Here is a 19796-nt window from a genome sequence, read left to right on the forward strand (position 1 = left end):
AGTTCATTTACGTAGCTGCTGGGCTTTTTTTTACTCCCTCAAATAATTATAAGTCCCCAATAAATTTAGACTTTATTGTCATTTTTCTCTAAAAATGTAACTTTGTATAACTTGATAAACTTCAATCCTTTTCTTTACATTTTGTTTTATAGGGATGCTTTCCTTAGTTCTTGTATAGTTCTTATTCATGCCCAAAGCATTGCAGACTAACATAAAATAAATTGCCTGAGACCTTTTCATCTCTTGCTTCTTCTCTGTTTTCACCTCTCCTGGTTATGAATTTTTAAATGACTGCCTACCTGTTCATAGGTCTTGGGGGAGTTGAGAATAGAACTTTTCAGAAAAGTAAAAAAATATTTTGTTTCACTTAGTGGTCAGAAGTGGAAATTATTATTTGTTTGAGACGGATAGTGAAGAGGAAGAGGAAGAGGAAAAAAAAGAAGAGGAAGAGCCTCGAAAAAAATCTGCTTTTCAGGTACTTTATGGTAATTTGCTATCTTGTTGACATCTGGAAAAAAAAATGTAGATTTCTCATAACACCAGCACATATGTTAAAGCTGCCAGTTCCTTCTCCTGAAATGTATTGGAAATTAAATTTCTTGCTGATTTAAAATGTGAGTTTGCCTTATGCTTTAAGCATTATCAAATTCTTACTGAAACTATACTAGAGTCATATCTTCATTCACATATGCCTGAAAATAACAAAAATGCAAAAAACAAAGGTTAAAGAACCCAAGCTTTACTTTATTCTGCATTGCAATAAAGACAGTTGAGGAAGCTGACTTGCCTCTGATGCTACTGTGGAATGTCTCTAGTGCTTTTGAGGGGATGTTATCATTCCATGAAGAAATAATCCCCAAAATAAGCATATTTTCATGAAAAAGAAAACATACTTAATTTTAAAAAAAATTATTGAACCTAGTGGGCCAGAGAAATATTGGATTAGAAAATTGGATTAGAAAATTACAAAAGGAGACTACATCCATTTATTTTCTTTAATTTTCAGGGCAGTGTTAATTAATATATTTGCATTTTTAGTGCCAGACTGTGTTGATGCAGGACAATATTGTAATGTTAAAAAGATATATGAGGTTTCCTATCTGATTTCCTCCATGTGGACTGGCTGGTGTTAGACAATACCAGATATACTGGATGGCTTAAATGAAAAATGTGGGTGAAGAAGTTAGTGAAATACTCCTACATCTAGACTTGCTTTTGCTTTTATAAGATTAAAGTTTCACTGGTTGAAGAACTTTTTTGAAATGCTGCAGAAATTTCTCAGGTCTGTAGCTTCAAAAGCTTAATCAAAGAAGCAGCTTTTTCCAGCTGAGTATTCCCATCCAGAGGCAACCTCACATCACTGCGGAATCGGCGCATTGCGGAACATTCAACCCAAGCAAGAGCAAGAAACTGCCTCCATGCTTTTCCATTCCCTAAGCCAAAATCTTTCAAACAAAGCTTCCCAGACAACATTACTGAATTAGAGAAAGACAAGTTTTATTTAACTCGTTAATAAAATGTGCCTTTGATTTCTGTACTGACATTGCCAGTTGGCTACATTGATTAAACTGCATGGCAATGACATGAAAACAAAAATCCGACCTTAATGAAGGCAAAACAAATCTAGATCAAAATAATGTGATAAGTAAGTTTTGTTTTCTAGTGTTGCACTGGTTTTTTAAATATATTTTGCATTTAACTTACCTTGGGCCACAGAAATGGCTCATGACTTTCTAGGTCATTTTTCTTTCCGGTTTTCATGCCGGTATAGAGGAAAGTTTGCATTCTTGTTTCTTCTCATTTATAAAAGAATTGGTGACATCATTTTGTACAGATGCGCTGGTGCCAAGCACTGAGCTAAAGAGGTCTAAACTTGAGGTCAGAAGTTAACATGATTGTTTCATTTATGCTGGGATTTGGGTTTCTTGTTCATTTCAGTCCTGAAACTATTAGTTTGGGGATGGAGGATCTGTTCATTATTTCAAAATTTGGTCAGATGTTCTGGATAGGTGGCCTGTTCTGCAGTATGTGCAATATAAACATGCTGGATGGCTTTATATAAGCAGAGAATTGTAAAAAACAGAAAATTTATTTTCTTCATGGAAAGTTTGTTCTTCCTATGGTCATCATACTTTCTTTGCCTTCCATCATCATGCACAAGGTCTTATAAAAATACTAGCCAAGTGAACTTTGTTGTAGATTCTGTTAAAAAATTATTTGAATGTAGGATCTTTCTTTCAGTGTAAATTGTGTGCAGTAGCCCCTTCAATGGTTAACTTGGAGATTTTAAATATTAGAGAATGCATGCAGTTAAGAGTCATATCATTGAAATTTTAATGTGAACAACATCAATTATCTTTTTCTCATATTGAAGTTTATGAATGTAAATTTGTTCTTAGTATTCTAGATACAGTAATTAAAGAGATCCTATTTATTAATATTTTCTGCTTTTCTACTAACTACTCTTGCTTTGTCCTTCTTTATAGAGAGCTATTGGAAAATTTGCTTCAGCCATTTTAGCCTTGCCAAAGTCTATCATTAAACTACCCAAAACTATTCTTCAGTATTTAATCAAAGCAGCAAAGGTACTTGACATTTTGCAAATGCTCAGTATGTGACCCACCCCACAGTTCCTGATGTAGTGTATGTATACCTCTGTCCTCGTCTGCATTTTTCCTCTTATATGAATTAATAAGAAAAATGATGACAGCAGAAGTCTCATTCCTAGTAAATGCAATGCATTCCATAACTTTGGTGAGGTCAAATCACAAGAAAGTGGTTTATCCTGTTTTTACACACAACCCCAGAGAAAAAATGCAGACCCAAATTGTCATTTTCTTCTGATACTGATTTACAAGATGGTCACATCAAGTTGCATGTATCTTATGGGCACAGTGGTAATTGATCTCAGAAAGCTGGTGAAAGGTTTGTTAAACACACATTCTGCTGCAAACCCCTTTTCAGCTCTCTACTCTTCTGGCCTTTATCATCACAAAAAAACATTTATGCATCTTCTTTCTTGCCCCGCTTCAATACATTTAGCATTTCCTAACTGTGGCACTGTGTATTATTTTTCACTCCATAGGTAACATGACTTTTGTAAGGAGTGGATGTTAAAGATTGAGAGTACCAGCTCCAAAGTCTAAAAGATATGAAATTGGAATTTTTTGCAGTGGTAGAAATCTAGACTAGTATGCAACCAGTATGCTCCTAAAATATCCCCTGCTTAGCATAGGTAGTTACATTAAACTTATAAATCAAATTCCCTTTCTTAATCCTAATTTTCTACCCCCTTCCAAGTCTACCTTTTAGCTCTAATTTCTTTATTCACACTATCATTGTGGCTAGTGTACACTTTCACAGTTAAATGACAATAGAAGATGTTGGCAGTTTCTGACTTCAGTAAAGTAATGTGGTGTTAGCTCATTTAAGTATCACCATTTCCCCAGATCACCTTCATTAGAAAGCACCTGTTACAAAGCAAAGGGAAATCAGAGCCTCTGATCCCACACATTTTCTCATGTGGTGCTTGTTTGGAACAACTCAGACATACAAAAGTAAAAGTACAGACTTTGAGAGATTTGGAAGAGGATCTTCTTCTGAACAGTATCAAAATAATTTCCTCTCCATGGCGGTATACATTCACAAAACAAAACAAAGTATTTTTCCCTTTTAAATTAACATCAGTTTAACAGTTTTAAAATAATACTTTAAATGTTCCAAAGTGATTTGCATAGGAAAGTTCTAAAATTATAAGGAAAATTAAGTAGAAATTTTACCATTCTGTCCTATGAGAGGCAATTCCAGCTTCACTGAGATATATGTGTGTTTTTGCCATCATCTGCATGTTTGTGCTGTGAATTAGATAGAGCTGTTTTGTTACTGTGATTTTTCAACCTCTTGCCTGCATCTGTGTGCTTCCCTGCTCTGTCTCTGCTAGTGGCCTGTGTTGCTTAGAAATAGAAGACAATTGAAGATAATTACCATTTTTCAATGAAAACCATTAAATGAGCAAAAGAACACCTTTTCCCCTACTTTTGGGGGTTTTTTTTACACACACTGCTGTATAATTTATAAATATTTCGGCCCAATTCCAATGCTTCATGCAGTTATACAGGTCAACAGACTGTTGATCTGAGTGAGTGCTGTGAGCAGGATTTTGTCCCATAAAATACCTTGGATAGATAGGTAAGTATTACTGTCTTCTTTTTACAACTGGAAAAACAGTAGCAGAAGGATCTATAAGTGACTTATCTGAAACACCATTGTTAAAATCAGGAAGCAATCTGAGGAATTCCTGAGCGCCAGTTTTGGGACCATGTATGGATAATAAATCCATGAACATTCCACTGGGACATACAGAGGGGGAAAATACCTAAGCTGTGAAAAATACAGTTACCTGTACATCTGCACTCTATATCTTTTGATGTTTTAATTAGTGGATTGCAGCACTTTATCTAAAAGTTTCCTTTGCTCTGCATCTTGTCTGTAATGTGATAGAGATACAGAATTGAGAGATTCAGACAAGGTAGCCCATATGCACAAAAAGGTATTAATTCCCAAAGTTCAGAGCATACATTTTTGTGGGTTCTAATGCAGCTTGGGTCACCCACAAGTATTTCCACATTTGGCTTTACACTTACAAAAATAGCACATGAAAACTCAGCACATCTGCAGGGAAGGTGTTTGATTTGGGATTAAAAATATTTCCTTGCCCCCACAGGTCTGAATGCATTTACTCAAACTATATAGTCTTGCTTGTGGCTTATTCTATGGCTTGCTCTCAGAACATGAGGAACCTTGATATAAATGAGTTTTTTCCTTCCAGTTTGTTTATCAAGCCTGGATAACTGACCCTAAAACAGCTCTACGACAGAGGCGCAAAGAGAAGAAAAGTTTTGGGAAAGAGAAGAGAAGGCGAAAAGGATCTGGGGATGGTAGGTAACCTTTTCCATTAAAAAAAAATACAATATTGACTGTTGCCTGTTGTTTCTGGTAGTGAAAGGCAGATGAGGTTTAGAGAAGTGCTCTCAGTGCTGGCTAAGAACTCAAAAACTGAGTTGACTTTGGCTGGTGTTATTTTCCTTTAGCAGCCCGTGACAAGGTCAGGCATAGCCATGTCCTTCTGTTCTGCATGGCACACTTTTAGGGAGATACAGGGGAAGGTGGGATATATGTAATTTCCATGGAGTTGCAAGAAATGCCCTGATCTTTTGATGAGTAGGAAGATTCAACACATTGCAGAAAACATCAGCTATGTGAAAGCATTTGTGGGAGTACTTGCAATAGTGAATTGTAAAGACATAACTTTATAAAGCACATAACCAGGAACTTAATAGCATATCTCCAAAATATAGGAGTACAAACAAAGTGTTTGGCAGAGCGAGGACATTAGCCTTTCACTTCCTCATATCATAAAAAAGTTTATCTTTCTGTACAGGCTAGAGTTCACCAAAGTCACTCTTTTCAATGGTCAAGCCATGTGCATTCCCAGGGAAAGATGCTGAAGAACTATTTCATTAAGGAGTTCCCAAATTCCTGTAGTTCAAGTGGAGCTGTAAAAAAAAATTCCATTAAATAGACACATATTATTTATTTTGGCCACATTTCCTATATTGTTCCCTAAAGAAGCTTGAGTTGATACATGAAGAAGAATATAAAGAAATGTTTTTCACTTTCCATGTTGCAGTCACTGAGGAACCCAAATATCCACAAATCTGTAAATTCAGTAGATAGCGAAGGGAAAACATACAAATGTTGATTTGGTTTTTGTGGCAGTGCAAAATCATTCATGCCCCTGAAGAAAACACCAGTTTATAAGTGGTTTATCTTGATCTTTTTCTCAATTTTTAAGCTAGAAAATAGAAATTCAAAAACTTTTCTGGTCAGTATGGATGGGGAAAAGAGCACAGGTTTAATCAGCTGGCCATTTCCTTTTTTTGGCATCTTTCTCTGTCATAAAGAAGGAATTTATAATTGGGCTTCTGCCACTGAAACTGTAGCTGCAGTTATTGAGCTTTAGATAGAAGGAGGATCACTTGTTTGTCCTTCATTTCTGCCTGTGATTCTGCAATACTCTTCAGCTACAGGCCTCAATAAATGCATGTGGTGTTGTCAAAACAACTCTGCTCCTTCAGGTCAGCCTGAAGGTCCCACTCAATTCCTTCAGGTTTGGTGGGCCAAAGGCAGGAAAAGATCAGAGCAGTGCTCAGGTTGCCCTTTGCAGGAGAGGAATAAATGACATCAAGTGTGAGTCAGCAGAAGGTGAGACTGCTGATTGAGAAAGTATTTGGGTTTACACCACCAGAGGATCTCACTCAGCAGCCTATCTAGTAAGAAAACACCACTGCAAATTACAAGAGAGGAATGGTGATCCTTGAACACCTTCACTGACAGGGTTGTCCCTTCCCTTGAGTGCTTTGGAAATGGAAATGTGCTTTCTGTTGTGGAGGTAGGTGAGGAACCAGTCTCTCTTGCTTAGTAACTGTGGCATTCTCTAGCTGGAATGGCATTTACACCAGCATTTCTGCAGGTGTAACGCTCTCTGGTTTGCTCCTTGCTTGCAGGAGGTGGCAATGATGCAGACTGTGAGGACAGTGAGGAGGAACCTGTCAAGAAGAAATCTGATGGACCAGGTATAAAGGCAAAATGAGGGTTTCTGTGCTGTTCCAGTGCAGTTGTGACCAGTGGTCTGTCACAGAGACAGCATTGCAGTGATCCACTCTGACTGATGCAGGAAGAGCTTCCTAGCTACTATCACATTTTCTATTGCAAGATCTACAAGCCTTGAGCATAGGAACTTCTAATTGTGGACCAAAAACTACTGCATCCTCTCTAAATACTTAAGCAAATACACCTGCCAGCTCAGGCTTGATCACTGCTGTGTATTTTACTTACAGAGTAACTTAAGCTAAGGTTCTAGACCTGACTGCACACAGCCCTGTGTTAAAATGTCCATTGATTTTGAGTGTGTTTTAGCAAGGTTAGTACAATGCTTTTTTTGGTACTTATCCATTCAGCAAGGCACAGTAATCAACTCTAAAAACATTACATGTTCCTGATCTTACACATTCTCATTCAAAATCAGACTTTGGGTAGTTCTATCCAGCAGAAGAAATGCCAGCAGTTTTCAGGATCTTGCCCACATTCAGATTTTTCCTACAAAGAAATTTAATAGATCATAAATCCAAGCTTGGCTCTTTGTCTCTAACTAGAGTAAAAGAAGAAAACAGACTCTCCTCTTAAGTAAATCTTCACCATGGCTTACCTTCAGTGAGACTTTACCAAGAGCTACTTTTCTTCTCTATATAAAATTGTTTCCCACAATTCCAGTTAGAATTGTGTCCCTGACTTACAGAGGGAAGAGGCCAAAAGGATGTGGGAGGTATAATTTCTATCTCACAAGAGCACTGGTCTCAAATAAATGGGCTGCACTGCTATGAGAATGGGGGGGGGGAGTGGGAGGATGGTGGGTTTTTTATTTGTTACTTACTGGCAATGCAGTTATCTGTCTGAAAACACTGAAGTAAATCACACAAATGCTTCTCTAGGGATGTGGTGTTGGTGCTACACAGGAGTTAGGGGGAAAAGATAGAGGTTTATAATTAATTTATATTGGAAATAATAAATTTTAAGTGCTTTATATTGTTGTTGAAATATTTTGGCTGTTCCTAGGTAAAACTTGTTAAAGAAAATTACCAGAAAAATTATCCAGTAATTGGTAATAAATCATTATTTAATCATTAGTATCATTAGTGACCTTAGATTGAATCCTATCTCACACTCTCAGGCAGAGAGAAGCTTTCTCTGCACAAAGTAATTGTTTCCCTTTTTGAAGATGTTTAGATGCAATTGATCCCCAAAAGATTATTTTTAAGAAAACTTTGAACAGCAAAGGTGCCAGAACAGCTACAGTGTCATTAAAAATGTATACTAAGTCACCTCCATCCTAGGGAGTAAAATAACCTTTCAGATGGGACTGGAAGTACTTGGCACCATGCTGAGACTATGCCAGGCCAGTGGTGGTCAATTAAAAAAAAATAAATTAACCTGAGAGCAGTGACTTCTCTTGAAGTCAATAACAATAGTCCCATGTTGGAGAGGAAGAATGTGGGTTAAAAAACAATATATGCTATATAATTTTGTGTATTTGTGCTGTTCTCTTTTCACCTACTCATAATATTGTCTGGAATTCAGAGGTAATGGATGGTCCTTGAAGTAGAAGCAGCTTTACATTTAGTTTTTAATAGCAGGATTTCCTCAACTTCAAGACTTGCACATTGAATGAATAAAAAAAAATTAAAATCTCCAAATCTAAATTACATAGAAAAGGCCTGAAAAAAAGGGTATAATATTATTGAAATAATTATATAACCAAGTGGAGGGTGCCAAATTCTCTTTTGCTCAGTGCTAGCAGACAGCTCCACGGCAGTGCTCAGGTAAATGGGAGACACTGCTACTTCAGCACCCACTTTACAGGAAAGTACCACTAGTGAATTTTTCTCATAGTTTCTCTCCACATAAATGTGCATGCACCAACTCTGCCTGTCCAGATAAATTTTTTTATTTATTATAGCTTTCCTTTTTCAGTACTTGTAAGGTTAGCTGTGCACTCATTCTGCAGTTTTGCATGCCATCTTGTGGTACAGCTAAGAAGTGATGGTGTTGAGAGAATCATGCATGGCAGATTATTGACAGTTTTCTACTATTTCTTAGGCTGCTTAATCGAAATTTTGTCTTTACACCCAGAGCTCTGGGCTTTAGAACCTAGCAGGGACAGCTAGCTCTGGAACTGACTATTGAAAAGAATTTTTTCGGTGTTTCATAGATTTATGGAATCATAGAATGGCTTGTGTTGAAAGGGATCTTAAATCCAACCCTCCTGCCATGGGCAGAGGCACCTTCTGCTAGACCAGATTGTTCAGAGCCCCATCCAGTCTGGCCTTGAACACTTGCAATATTATATGAGAACTCTACTGTGGTGTTTATGTTTGTGAGTGGATAAAAAATAAGGTGGAAGTGCTGCTTTTTGGCTGAGAAATACCATTATTAATGCCAAATGAACTACTGAAATGAGAAATTAACTTGAGACACATGTGCTGAGCAAAATAAAGCTACTATTGTTGGTATATATCCATAAGCCTTATTCATGGTAAAGTGTACTGTTTTGCCAAAATGGTGCAAGAATAAAGTTTTATAAATTATTAGTTGTCCTATTTATGCTTGTTGATCTGAGATCATTGATGGCACAGTGCAGCGTACTTAGACAAACAGAGGCTTTGAAAACAGTAAATACAGAGAAGTATGATTCAAAGTGATGTGAGATCAGATTCAAAGACTGTTTAGGCAGTTTAGACTTTAAAATTCAGCTTAGAAAGGTTCAAGCACAAAAGCTAAAGTTTGTGCAGAGAGAAACACAAGTGATTAGACCCTGAAGAGGTTCAGCTCAACACACTGATTGAGCACTTGTTCAGATCACAGGACATGGTGATGTTTAACACTCTCAGGAGATGTCCAAATCCTTGTGTTTCATTTCACTGACCTGTGCATACAGTGTCCCTCTAAAATCAGGAACTGTTTATTTGACTAACAGTTGCAGGACCAAGGACTTAGAGGGTGGAATAGGGATTCCAGATGATAAGCCTAGGCATACAGTCAGGAAAATGGTGCAGACAGCCAAAAGGCCTCCAGCCATCTTCAGAGATTCCTTAGTGTGACAGGGTTTCACAGCCTGGATTACCATTATTAGACAATAAAAGAAAAATTAATCTAACTCCAGGCAAAAGTACAATAAAAACACTTGTGCTCATTAATTCCCTGTTGCTTTTGCTCTCCCTTAGATAACATCATCAAGAGGATATTTAATATCTTGAAGTTTACTTGGGTCCTTTTCCTGGCAACGCTGGACAGTTTCACAGCTTGGCTTAACTCCATCTCCAGAGAACACATCGATATCTCCACCGTGCTCAGGATCGAGCGCTGCATGCTCACCAGGGAGATTAAGAAGGTAATGCCTTCAGCCTTTCTGCTCTGCTAATACCATTTCCAGCTCGGTGAAAAATGAAAGGCTGTCTCTTCAGATCACGGCAGCGAGGAGGAAAATTATGAAAATCTCACATACACGTGCATTTTAAAAATAAGTTTGGACTTTTTTTACAGCTTGGTGGCTTATAAATCCTTAAAGAATAAATGATTTGATTTATTACCTGGGCACATAACAAATTAAGGGAAAAATAATTCTTTGATAGGTTGATGTATGGTTTTGACTGACACACTTCTGTAGTATAGTGTGGTTCGGAAGGGACAGAATAGATTCAAGGAGGGTAGTGAAAGGCTGGCATTTTTAACAGCTCAAAAACTATCTCAGTCTGCATATTTCACTCTTCTTGTAGATAAACTTGCTCTGGAAATGACTGACAACATACAGGCATACATTTCTTCAGTGAGAATGGAGCTATGTGATCCTCCACAAGCTAGTTGTATATTAGCAAAACCTGTTATTAGCAGGGACTATTGTTGATAGTGTAAACAGAAATGTATTTAGATCTCCTAAATGCAAGTAGATGATACAATTCTTATCCTTTATGCCAAGCCTGCAGTGGAGCTAGAATGTAACTTGTGCCATCATTTCAGACTCAAGATGTCATAATGGCACCAACATTTACCACTGAAGAAGCAACACAGCTTGTACACAAACATACCTAATTAAAAACCCAAGAGTCAAATTTTGTTCTTAAGATTTTTGAATTTTTTTTTTTTTTTACAAAACATCAGATTTTGAGTATTTTGAGTCTTGTAGTTTTGGACACTGTAGAGAGTCAAAGTTGAAGTACTAGAAACTATTGAAATTAGTAAAGGAAATACAGGCAATATTTTAGACTACCTTTATTATGTTAAGTAGAAAAGGTCCTTGCATAAGGCTTTATTATAAGTTATAAAAAGTATTGTGGAATCACTAGTGGAATGAGTTGGATATATTTCTGCCTAGGAACAGAAAATTCTCAGTTTTATTCTTATAATACACCTTTAGAATTCTAATTACAATATCACAGCCAGAAAGACTTGAGTGTGTGCCCAGATCTGGTCTGGCAGTTAATAAAACTGTCCTTCCATGTACTTGCTTCAGAGAAAGAGTAAAGGTCTTCAGTGTTTTTTTCATGGATTTCCATCTGTGTCCATAATTCATGAATAAATTTTGATTTTGGGACACTAATTAAAATCTAGATCTGGGCTTTTATTCTGTTTAAAATTTCTGCTACTGGCCACCAATACTTGTTCCTAGAGTCAGCAAAGCTATCTAAAAGAGATCCATCAAAAGTTGCTGGAGTGCACATTGAGTCATGGATGCAGTCCACTCCTCATTCCCAGGCTGAAGGATCTGCAGTCCATCCAGCAGAGTTGTGGTGGCTAAATATTGCCTGAAACCATATGGGTTGCTCCAGTTTTGCTTGAAAACCCAACACTTTGGGCCATGGTAGATTAAGTCAAAATCTGGCTTGCTCTAGGAAAAGGTTGTAGTTTGCTATTTACTAGGAAAGTGTTTGCACAGTCCTTAATCTGTTACTTTCCAAATGACAGAAGAAACTGCTTCCTCAAAGAATACACCTGCCCCTGGCCATGTGTGTCTACCTCTGCTCTCTTCCACAGGGAAATGTTCCAACACGGGAGAGCATCCATTTATATTACCAGAACCATATGATGAAACTTTCTGAGGAGTCAGGACTAGATGAAATTGATAAAAATCCCAGTCAAGCTTCTGGTTTGCAAGCATCTGAAAGAATGGATAGTTTAGATTCAGCAGCATCTCATGACAGCATCTCCAGGTATTGATTTAATTTTATTCTGTAAAAGACAGAGGGATCATACAGTAGGTGTAATATTAGATATTGTCTAAGTACGGATGAACTTTCTAATCAATGTTGAATTCTTTTTGATTTGTCCATGCCATCTTAATAGTGAAAATTACTATATGTTACTTTTTCTTTATAGTGATGGACTCACTCGTTTGCTTAACTTCTTTTCCACTGCAAGACTACCCCACTGCTTTTAGTTTCCCCTAGAGTTAGGAGTCAATGGCATTGACATTCTGTTCCTTGTGAAAATAAATGGAACTTAAGAGGTGCTGAGGATGCTTCTGTGATAATGGTTTAGGATTTCAGGCATATAATTTGGGAAGGGATCATTCATGGTGAATATTTTGTCTTTGTAGCATAAATTGTTGTCTGTTGTCCACAAATTAGAAAAGGCTTTGCATTGAAAGAGATTCTGCATTTGAAAGAACAAAATCCCCTCTCATACCCACAGGGCAGAAACCATCTGAAGAGCCTGGTTTCCCAGCTGCCATGATTACAGTCCAGCAGAGCTACATGTTTGTTAATCAAATACTCAAACTAGTTCAGGAAAACCACCTTCCTCATTCTTTTCTGAAAACGGATGCTGTCAAGTCCTTTGCCAAAATTACTGCCTGCTCCTGCTGCTCCATGCACACAGAGGCACACACATTCCCTTCCCTCTCTTACAGAGGCAGTCTGTTCCCACCATGTCCCTGGAGTTTTTGACTTCTACCATACTGCAGAATTTGTGTAACATGAGGGGGAGAAGGCAGGGCTTTGGAAATCCAGCTCTTTCAAAATCCCTGGCCTTCTGTGTCCTGCTCCTCTGTGAGCTGTGGCAGTATTTTGTTGTGTTTGATACTCCCAGCAAACTCAGAAACTTCTGTGTGCACTAAATTATGCATAGCTTTTACTAATGACATATGGGTAGATGTCAGCAGACTGAAAATAAGGAGGGGTTGTCTTCTTTCTGATAGTATTGAAAAGCAGAGTTAAGAGACTGCCTGTGAGTATTATGCTTAAAAAAAAAATCCACAAATTGCTCCTCAGTGAGCACTGGCCTTTGAGAGGTTCACTCCAGTAAAAACACCAAACCTGAACAAATCTTTCTCAGTGGCTTGTTGCCCAACTGAGCAACACCTTTGTGTTTTGTCTCAAAGTTTTACAGGAGTCAGATAATGTGAGAAAAATTGAAAGTCAAATTCTGTTGCCAGCTCACTTGGATCCGCTTGGATATCTGCAGGGCAGATTTTAACTCCACAAAGTTCAGTCTCACCTGTAATATCAGTCCTGCTTTCATTAAATAGTTTTTGGTCACCCTGATTACTATAGATAGAAGTTATAATTACTATGCAATCATCAGCAGGAACTTTAACCATAAACAAAAGGAAGCCAATTCCAAAATTATTAATAAAAAAAGAAAAACAAATCTTTTAATTTTACTGTATAGATTCTGCCTCTTCAATGAGTTGGTATCCAATGTTGAGCTCAACTTGTTCTTTGTTTTGGTTTTTTTTAGAATAAGCCTCCATTATTCACCCTGCTTTAAGCACATTTGCACATTTGAAATCTCTTTTCAAACTCAGAGAATTCAGTGATTCTGAAGTGATGCTTTGCAACAGAAAAAGTTAAATCTTTGACATGGGTTTCTGTCATCTCAATTTCCTTTGAAGATGTCACAGGGTTTATAAACAAAGGAATAGCAAAGGCAGAGTTATGACTGATTTCTCTAATCTCAAATTCTCTTTCTGGTAATGAACAATCAAATATTCTTGCACTGAGTATTACAAATTGTGGACATCTGCTATAATAATAGAGGAAGTAACAATGAGTCTGCTGATTGAATGATAATGCCATCTGTCTGTTGGGGCACTCTTGCATATATCTTCAAGTGATTACAGAGGTGCCTATGTTGTTTTTCAGAAAGGTGAAATGTTTTAAAATTCTTATGAGTTTATTGCTTGATTTTTTTTTTAATTACCCAAACAAGAGCATGTGGCAATTTGTATAACTAAGTAATTGTTTCTAGTAAATGTAGAAGTGACTGGGTAAATCTAAAGCATCCCTGTGATTGTGTATCTCAGGTTGCAATGGAGAACTTCTGGGAAGGGATAGAAGGGTTCTGTTCTGGTTATCCTTTGGTTGCACTACTAAAAATTCTGTAGTGACAAAATTCTGTAGTGGACATTCAGTCCCTGAGTAAAGTGAACAAGTCTGTAAGTACACAGGAATGCTGAAGCACAGAAGCTATTCCATTTAAATATGGAATAATCCTCAGTGCTCAGGATAGGAATTACTACATGTAAACACTGGATAGCCAAAGAGAAAAACCCTCCTGATTAGCTGCAGGAGCTGTAAATTTCTTGTAAAGTTCAGGGCTGACCCTCATAAGTCTAATTGAGGGATGTTGTTCTTAGCCTGGCTAAAGCTCTGAAAGGACTTACATAGAGTGTCCTTTGTGGGCTTTCTTTTTCTTTTAGTAGGGCTGTCATTTACTCGCAGTCATTTCTCTACTCAGTAGAAACTATGAGGTATTCATAGGATATTTCATTTCTCTTTATGTGTAAATGCCCTCATGTATCCTACAGGCAAAGCACAAAGTTCATATGGGCCAGGAGAAGGGACTGACTCTGTTCCTTTACCAAGCTCTTTGAGCAACACCACCAGAAGGGATTGGGATCTAGCATGGCAGAGCATTTACTGCAGTTTGTTTCCACTTGACTGAGGACCTGTTTATTAGTTAAAAAACCTGTGAATTTCAGTAAGATGATAGGGAACTTACTAAAACTAGTTGGCTGCTTTTCTGGGGTCTTGCTTACAATTATGTAACAGCAGCTACACACAGGCCCTGAGTCAGATTTCAGGTTATCTAAGCAGTTTGTGTTCATTTTTGCCAATGACAAATAACAATTTCAGTTCCTCACTCTACCTTTGTGTAGGCTTTTATAGGAGCTGAAGGAGGCAATCCCTGTTGGGGTCTTTAAGAGCACCACCTTTTATCTGTGCTTCCCTCACTAGAAGGGAGAATAGGGCTTGAGGCAGGGGGTACTGGAGAAGTAATTTTGCCTAGAGGCAGAAGGAAGGATGAAAGGAGAACCCCTGTTTGAGCTGGATCAAAGTCCAACTTAGGCCTGTGATTGTTAGGGATTGGCTGGGATTTTTTCTTGGAGTCATGGAGAATGTAGTAATATAGATAACAAACAGATAATACCAGTCAGTAATTTACCCATGAACAGAGGAAAAAACAGAAAAAAATGTAATTCACCCACTCACTAAGCTAAAAAACTCTTTGTGAAGGGCAAATTTGTTTAGCAAAAAGGAGCTCATAAGCTTAAAAATTTCCTACCCACTGAGGATAAAAACTTCTCTGCTATACATGTATCCCTATTTAAAATGGATATCTGATCAACTACATATAAAATGTTTGAACTTGGGACTTCTAATGAGCATTCAATTTAAAATAAGTAGTCATTGAATGATTTTAAGGAGCTAATACTCTCAAAGTCTCCAACATAAATTCGAAAAATCACTTAGAAAGATATGCTAGGATCAAATTTATGTCATAAGCAATGACTTGTGTCAACATCAGTGTTGCTCAGTGTGAATCTCTTCACTTTGTTGGTGTTCTCATTTCCTCCATGTCTGGGAGCATGCTCCTAAAGCAAATAAAGAATGCACAGACTGTGCTATAGGTGACAACTCACACACATCTCCTGATATTTGAGGACACATTGCAGCTGCTCAGTTAGTAATTACTCTGATGATTCATTCTTCATTTAAAACAGCTTTAAACCAAATGTTGCAGGCCCTCATCTTGACAAATGTTTTCATCTATTGGGATTAATAGATGTTTTTCCTTTGATTTTTCTGGGAGCGAGGTCAGAGCTGGCATGCTTGGGAGGGCAGCTGGCATATGTTTCTTCCATTGAAAATATATGAGTGGGCATGTGAACATAAACAGCTGCTCTCCTTGAGTCCCTCGGACAGTTCCCCTTGAACTATGTCTGCATTTAAAATCCTTCAACACCTTATTATTAGGTGTGCCCTTCAAAAGAATAAACTCAGCCCTTGAGATCTAAAATGACACGTGCATAAAACATCCTAGCGCATAGACAGAAGGGTCACCTGCAAAACTGTACTGTCTGCTTGCTGCCATTTTCCCATATTTTAGCACCAAAGCCTCCCAGATAGAACAGCCTGGCTATATCCCATGTTTGTAGGGGCAGAGGGAAGCCTCCTCCCTCAAGAGCCCCTCAGGTGAGTAACACCAGGCTGCAGCTGAACTCCTAAGGTGCTGAATCCCACCTCCAGGGCAGGCCCCCTGGTCCCCCCTGGCCATAAACCATAACCATGCAGACAGCCCTCCAGGCTTTGTCTGCAGGGCCTCATGTGCCTTTGTGCACACACAGAAATAATGAAGTGGCAAACCCCTTGAAAGGGATTTTGGCCACGTGAACTGACGGGACAGAGGTGCCCCTGCCATTGAGGCTGTTGTTAAGGAAAATATTTCACAATACCTTTGGTATCTTGGTGATTCTTTTCTTCTGTTCACAGGCCAAGGTATGCTTTTAGCCTCAGTCAAAAAAGCCATTCTGTCAAAAAAGATCATCAGTGAGGGTAGGCCTAAGAATAACTGCTTCTTCTCTTCACATATTTTTGCTTTTTCCTTCCCATTTTTCTAAAGTCAGTAGTTGCAGACTGTAACTTCATGCCAGCAGATTTTTTTTTTCTCACTTCAAGCTTGCAAGACCAAAGGAACCTGGAAAATGCCATTGCCCTTCCTTTCTGACCTCTTTCCCAATTCTCTGTGCCCCTGGACAAACATCATGCTTGCCAAGGAAGCGAATCTCCTGCTGCCACAGCTCAGGTGTAATACAAATGGAGTCAAAAGAAGAAAAGTAGAGTGTAAATCCTGAATTCTGGGGTCTTTTCTTCTTTCATTGTATCTGAGAGACTCAGGCAGGTCACTGCATGTGGTAAAACATCAGACCACTCAACTCTTTTCATCCACATCTGTGTTTGTCAAAGATTTTTACAGGAGAAATAATCTTTTTACCTACCATATGTCATTAATGTATTTGCTTCTTTCCTGTTGCTCTGTTAAATGCTTGTATTTAATTATATACTTTCTTTCTCATAACTCATCCAGTTCTTCTTTTCTCCAGTTACACATGAATGCTCAATGTATTGTGTATGTTTCTGGTGTCCTGTTGTATTTGATAAGTGAAAGGAGATAAGGGTTTATTACATCTGTTCTTTATTTCAAGATGCACATGTTATCAATTTTGAAATACTTTTAAGCTGTGATTGAAATAAATTAAATCTTTTGGAAAGAATCATCAGGGCTTCTTAGTAAATATCAAAATAAAAGCCATCCCATGCAGAGCAGGTTATATTTGACATGCATTTACTGGCTAAGTAACATATCCGATTTGGCTCTTTGGCTTGGAAAGAGGATTAGCCAATGTCTGACAGCTATTTTCCTATTTGTGGAGTGTGAGCCTACTCAGTTTTAAGGGCTCTTTTAGGAAATTGGCTTGTACCTGTGTAAAAAGGTTCAGCACAGGATATCAATAATAAAACAAAATTTGTACAGAGGAGGTTCCTTCCCAAAACATCCTTGTGGAATCTGAAAATTTCAGGGGTAAACAAACAAAATAAAACCTGCTCACATATATAAGCCTGTTCCCCTGGAAAGTATGTAGAGCACTATATTGGTTCCATATCTGCTTGAATAGTGAATAGTTTGCCTTCTATAGCCCCTATATGAAATTGACCATGACTAACCTGTGCACAGAAATGTGTTTCCCTGGTGACTCTAAACAAATCCTTATCTTCTCTCTGGATCTCTTTTCTCTGTGTCGGTGTTTAGCTGCATGGCGAGCATATTTGTTGACTGAACCATGTGTACCATAACACCATTTGTATTTAACACTGTCTCTATAACTGTTTGCGCTGCTGTAGCTGCTACACTGAAGCAACCATGCTGTTCTCAAGGCAGTCAACCCTTGATGATTTAGATGGACCAGACTCTGTTCCTAAAACAAGTGAGCGCGCTCGACCTAGGCTTCGTAAAATGCAGAGCATGGATATGTCCTCCTCATCCGCTGACAGTGGCAGTATAGTGTCAAGGTGCTTAACTCATGCATGCTTTGTTCACTCCTTTGTTCACTCTTTGTTCTTTGTTCATACCATTGTTGTGACTGCAGTGTACACGGGCCTGTGTGTGCAGACACGTGGTGTGCAGAGAGGTTTGCATGGTTACAGGAAGCTTTACTCCCTCCTGTGTCGTGGCACAGTCTGAGATTCAAAGTCAGGGTCATAATCTAGGATTAATTTGCTGTTTCACTTCTTGTTCTGGTTTTTGGGGGTTTTTCATTCTCAATTCATGTATTTTTAACATTGTTCCACAACGTTACGCTGAGTATATAAAAACAGGCTGTATTTATTCAGCTAAAAAAGTGTCTTATTTTCAGTTACTGAGTCAGTACTTGTTCTTAAATTGGAATCTGGAAGTTAAGTTTCTCAGCTAATCAGTTACCCTAAATATGGACTGAGATGTAATTTTAGAAACTAAGGCACCATTGTGCCAGTTTTTCAAATTTTTTTTTTCCATTCAGGAAAGATTTTGAAATATGTTGTGATTACTTTACCATTGATTTACAGTAAGGTATTGGAATTAGGAAAGGGAAAATAGCTATAACAAAAAAGCAAATAATATTAATATCCAGTGCAAGAGAATGAACTGTTCAGAACTGTTAATTCACTTTTCAGCAGGTAAAAGCCAGGGATTTAAATGACATTGGGAAGCAGTGTTTCAATAATTTAATAAATATTATAAATCTGAAATTTTATGTAATTTTGCATCATTGTTTTTCAGTTTTGAAAGTGTTTGACAATTTTTTTGAGGCAATCAGATTCAAATCAGGGATTCTCTGAATTTGTACATTTTAACCAGTATGAGTGCTACTGTTAATCATCCAAACACACATCATCATAAGTGTTACATGGTCTAATTAAAACTCTGCTATAAATAACATGACCTAACATAGCCACAATAAGTTTGGAAGCAGCATAAAAGAAAAAAAAAATAAAAGGAAACCTAATTTTTAATTTTGGCAGAAGATGGTAGTGCCAGATGGCTTTGCTAATGCCAGTTTTCTCTAAAAGACTATAGTTTATGTGAAACTATGGCCCCATTAATGTCATAGGAGCTATGTGAAATCTTGTTCTCTATCTTGTTGAGATACAGGAATATGCAGCCAACAAAGACACTGAATTGGTGCCTGTTGTCTAACGTGGAGAAGGAGTGGAATGAGACTAAAAGAGAGAGAGGGGAGAGGTAAAAAAATGCTTTAGAGGAATGGCCACAAATGCAATCAGAGGGCTGGAGCGCCCCTCCCATGGAGACAGGCTGAAAGAGTTGTTCATGCTGGAGAAGAAAAGGTTCTGGGGAAACCACAGAGTGAATTTCTAGTATTTAAAGGATGGCTACAAGAGAGCAGGAGAGGGACTTTTTACAGGATATGGAGTGATAGGGCAAGGGGAAATGACTTTGCATTAAAAGAGGGCAAGTTTAGATTAGATATTAGGAAGAAATTATTTATTCAGAGGGTGGTGAGACACTAGAACAGGTTGCTCAGAGAAATTATGGATGTTGCATCCCTGTTCAAGTTCAGGTTGGATGGGGCTCTGAGCAACCTGATCTAGTGGGAGGTGTCCCTGCCCATGACAGGGGAGCTGGAACTAGATGATTTCTAAGGTACTTTCATACCCAAACCATTCTGCGAGTCTATGCCAAGCCAAGAGTAAGGAAGGTGAATCAAGCAAAGAACTGATCAGAGTCCACCAGAGAGCTGAATCCAGAAATTGGTACATACAGAAGTAAAGCAGGCAGGTAAAGTAAAAGGGAAGACTGTATTGAAGAATATAGGGCAATCTAAAGGTAAGCAAGATACCCTGTTA

At 38.0% G+C, this 19796-nt stretch overlaps 1 protein-coding gene across 10 annotated transcripts in view; it reads left to right on the top strand.

The window, feature by feature from the left end:
• The window catches only part of PIEZO2 (piezo type mechanosensitive ion channel component 2), a 286361-nt gene that overhangs the window by 244821 nt on the left and 21744 nt on the right, over positions 1–19796 (top strand). For 8 of the 10 annotated variants that reach the window (XM_063165966.1, XM_063166001.1, XM_063166008.1 and 5 more), the window contains 6 exons: positions 372–475; positions 2487–2585; positions 4829–4937; positions 6567–6635; positions 9840–10006; positions 11647–11822. In XM_063165966.1, the coding sequence (XP_063022036.1) occupies positions 372–475; positions 2487–2585; positions 4829–4937; positions 6567–6635; positions 9840–10006; positions 11647–11822 (724 nt within the window). The remainder of the gene's footprint in view (positions 1–371; positions 476–2486; positions 2586–4828; positions 4938–6566; positions 6636–9839; positions 10007–11646; positions 11823–19796) is intronic. The other 2 variants (XM_063166019.1, XM_063166028.1) reach the window with 1 other exon arrangement.

This window comes from Melospiza melodia, chromosome 1 (genome assembly GCF_035770615.1).
Source record: "Melospiza melodia melodia isolate bMelMel2 chromosome 1, bMelMel2.pri, whole genome shotgun sequence".
In the NCBI taxonomy this organism is placed as follows: domain Eukaryota; kingdom Metazoa; phylum Chordata; class Aves; order Passeriformes; family Passerellidae; genus Melospiza; species Melospiza melodia.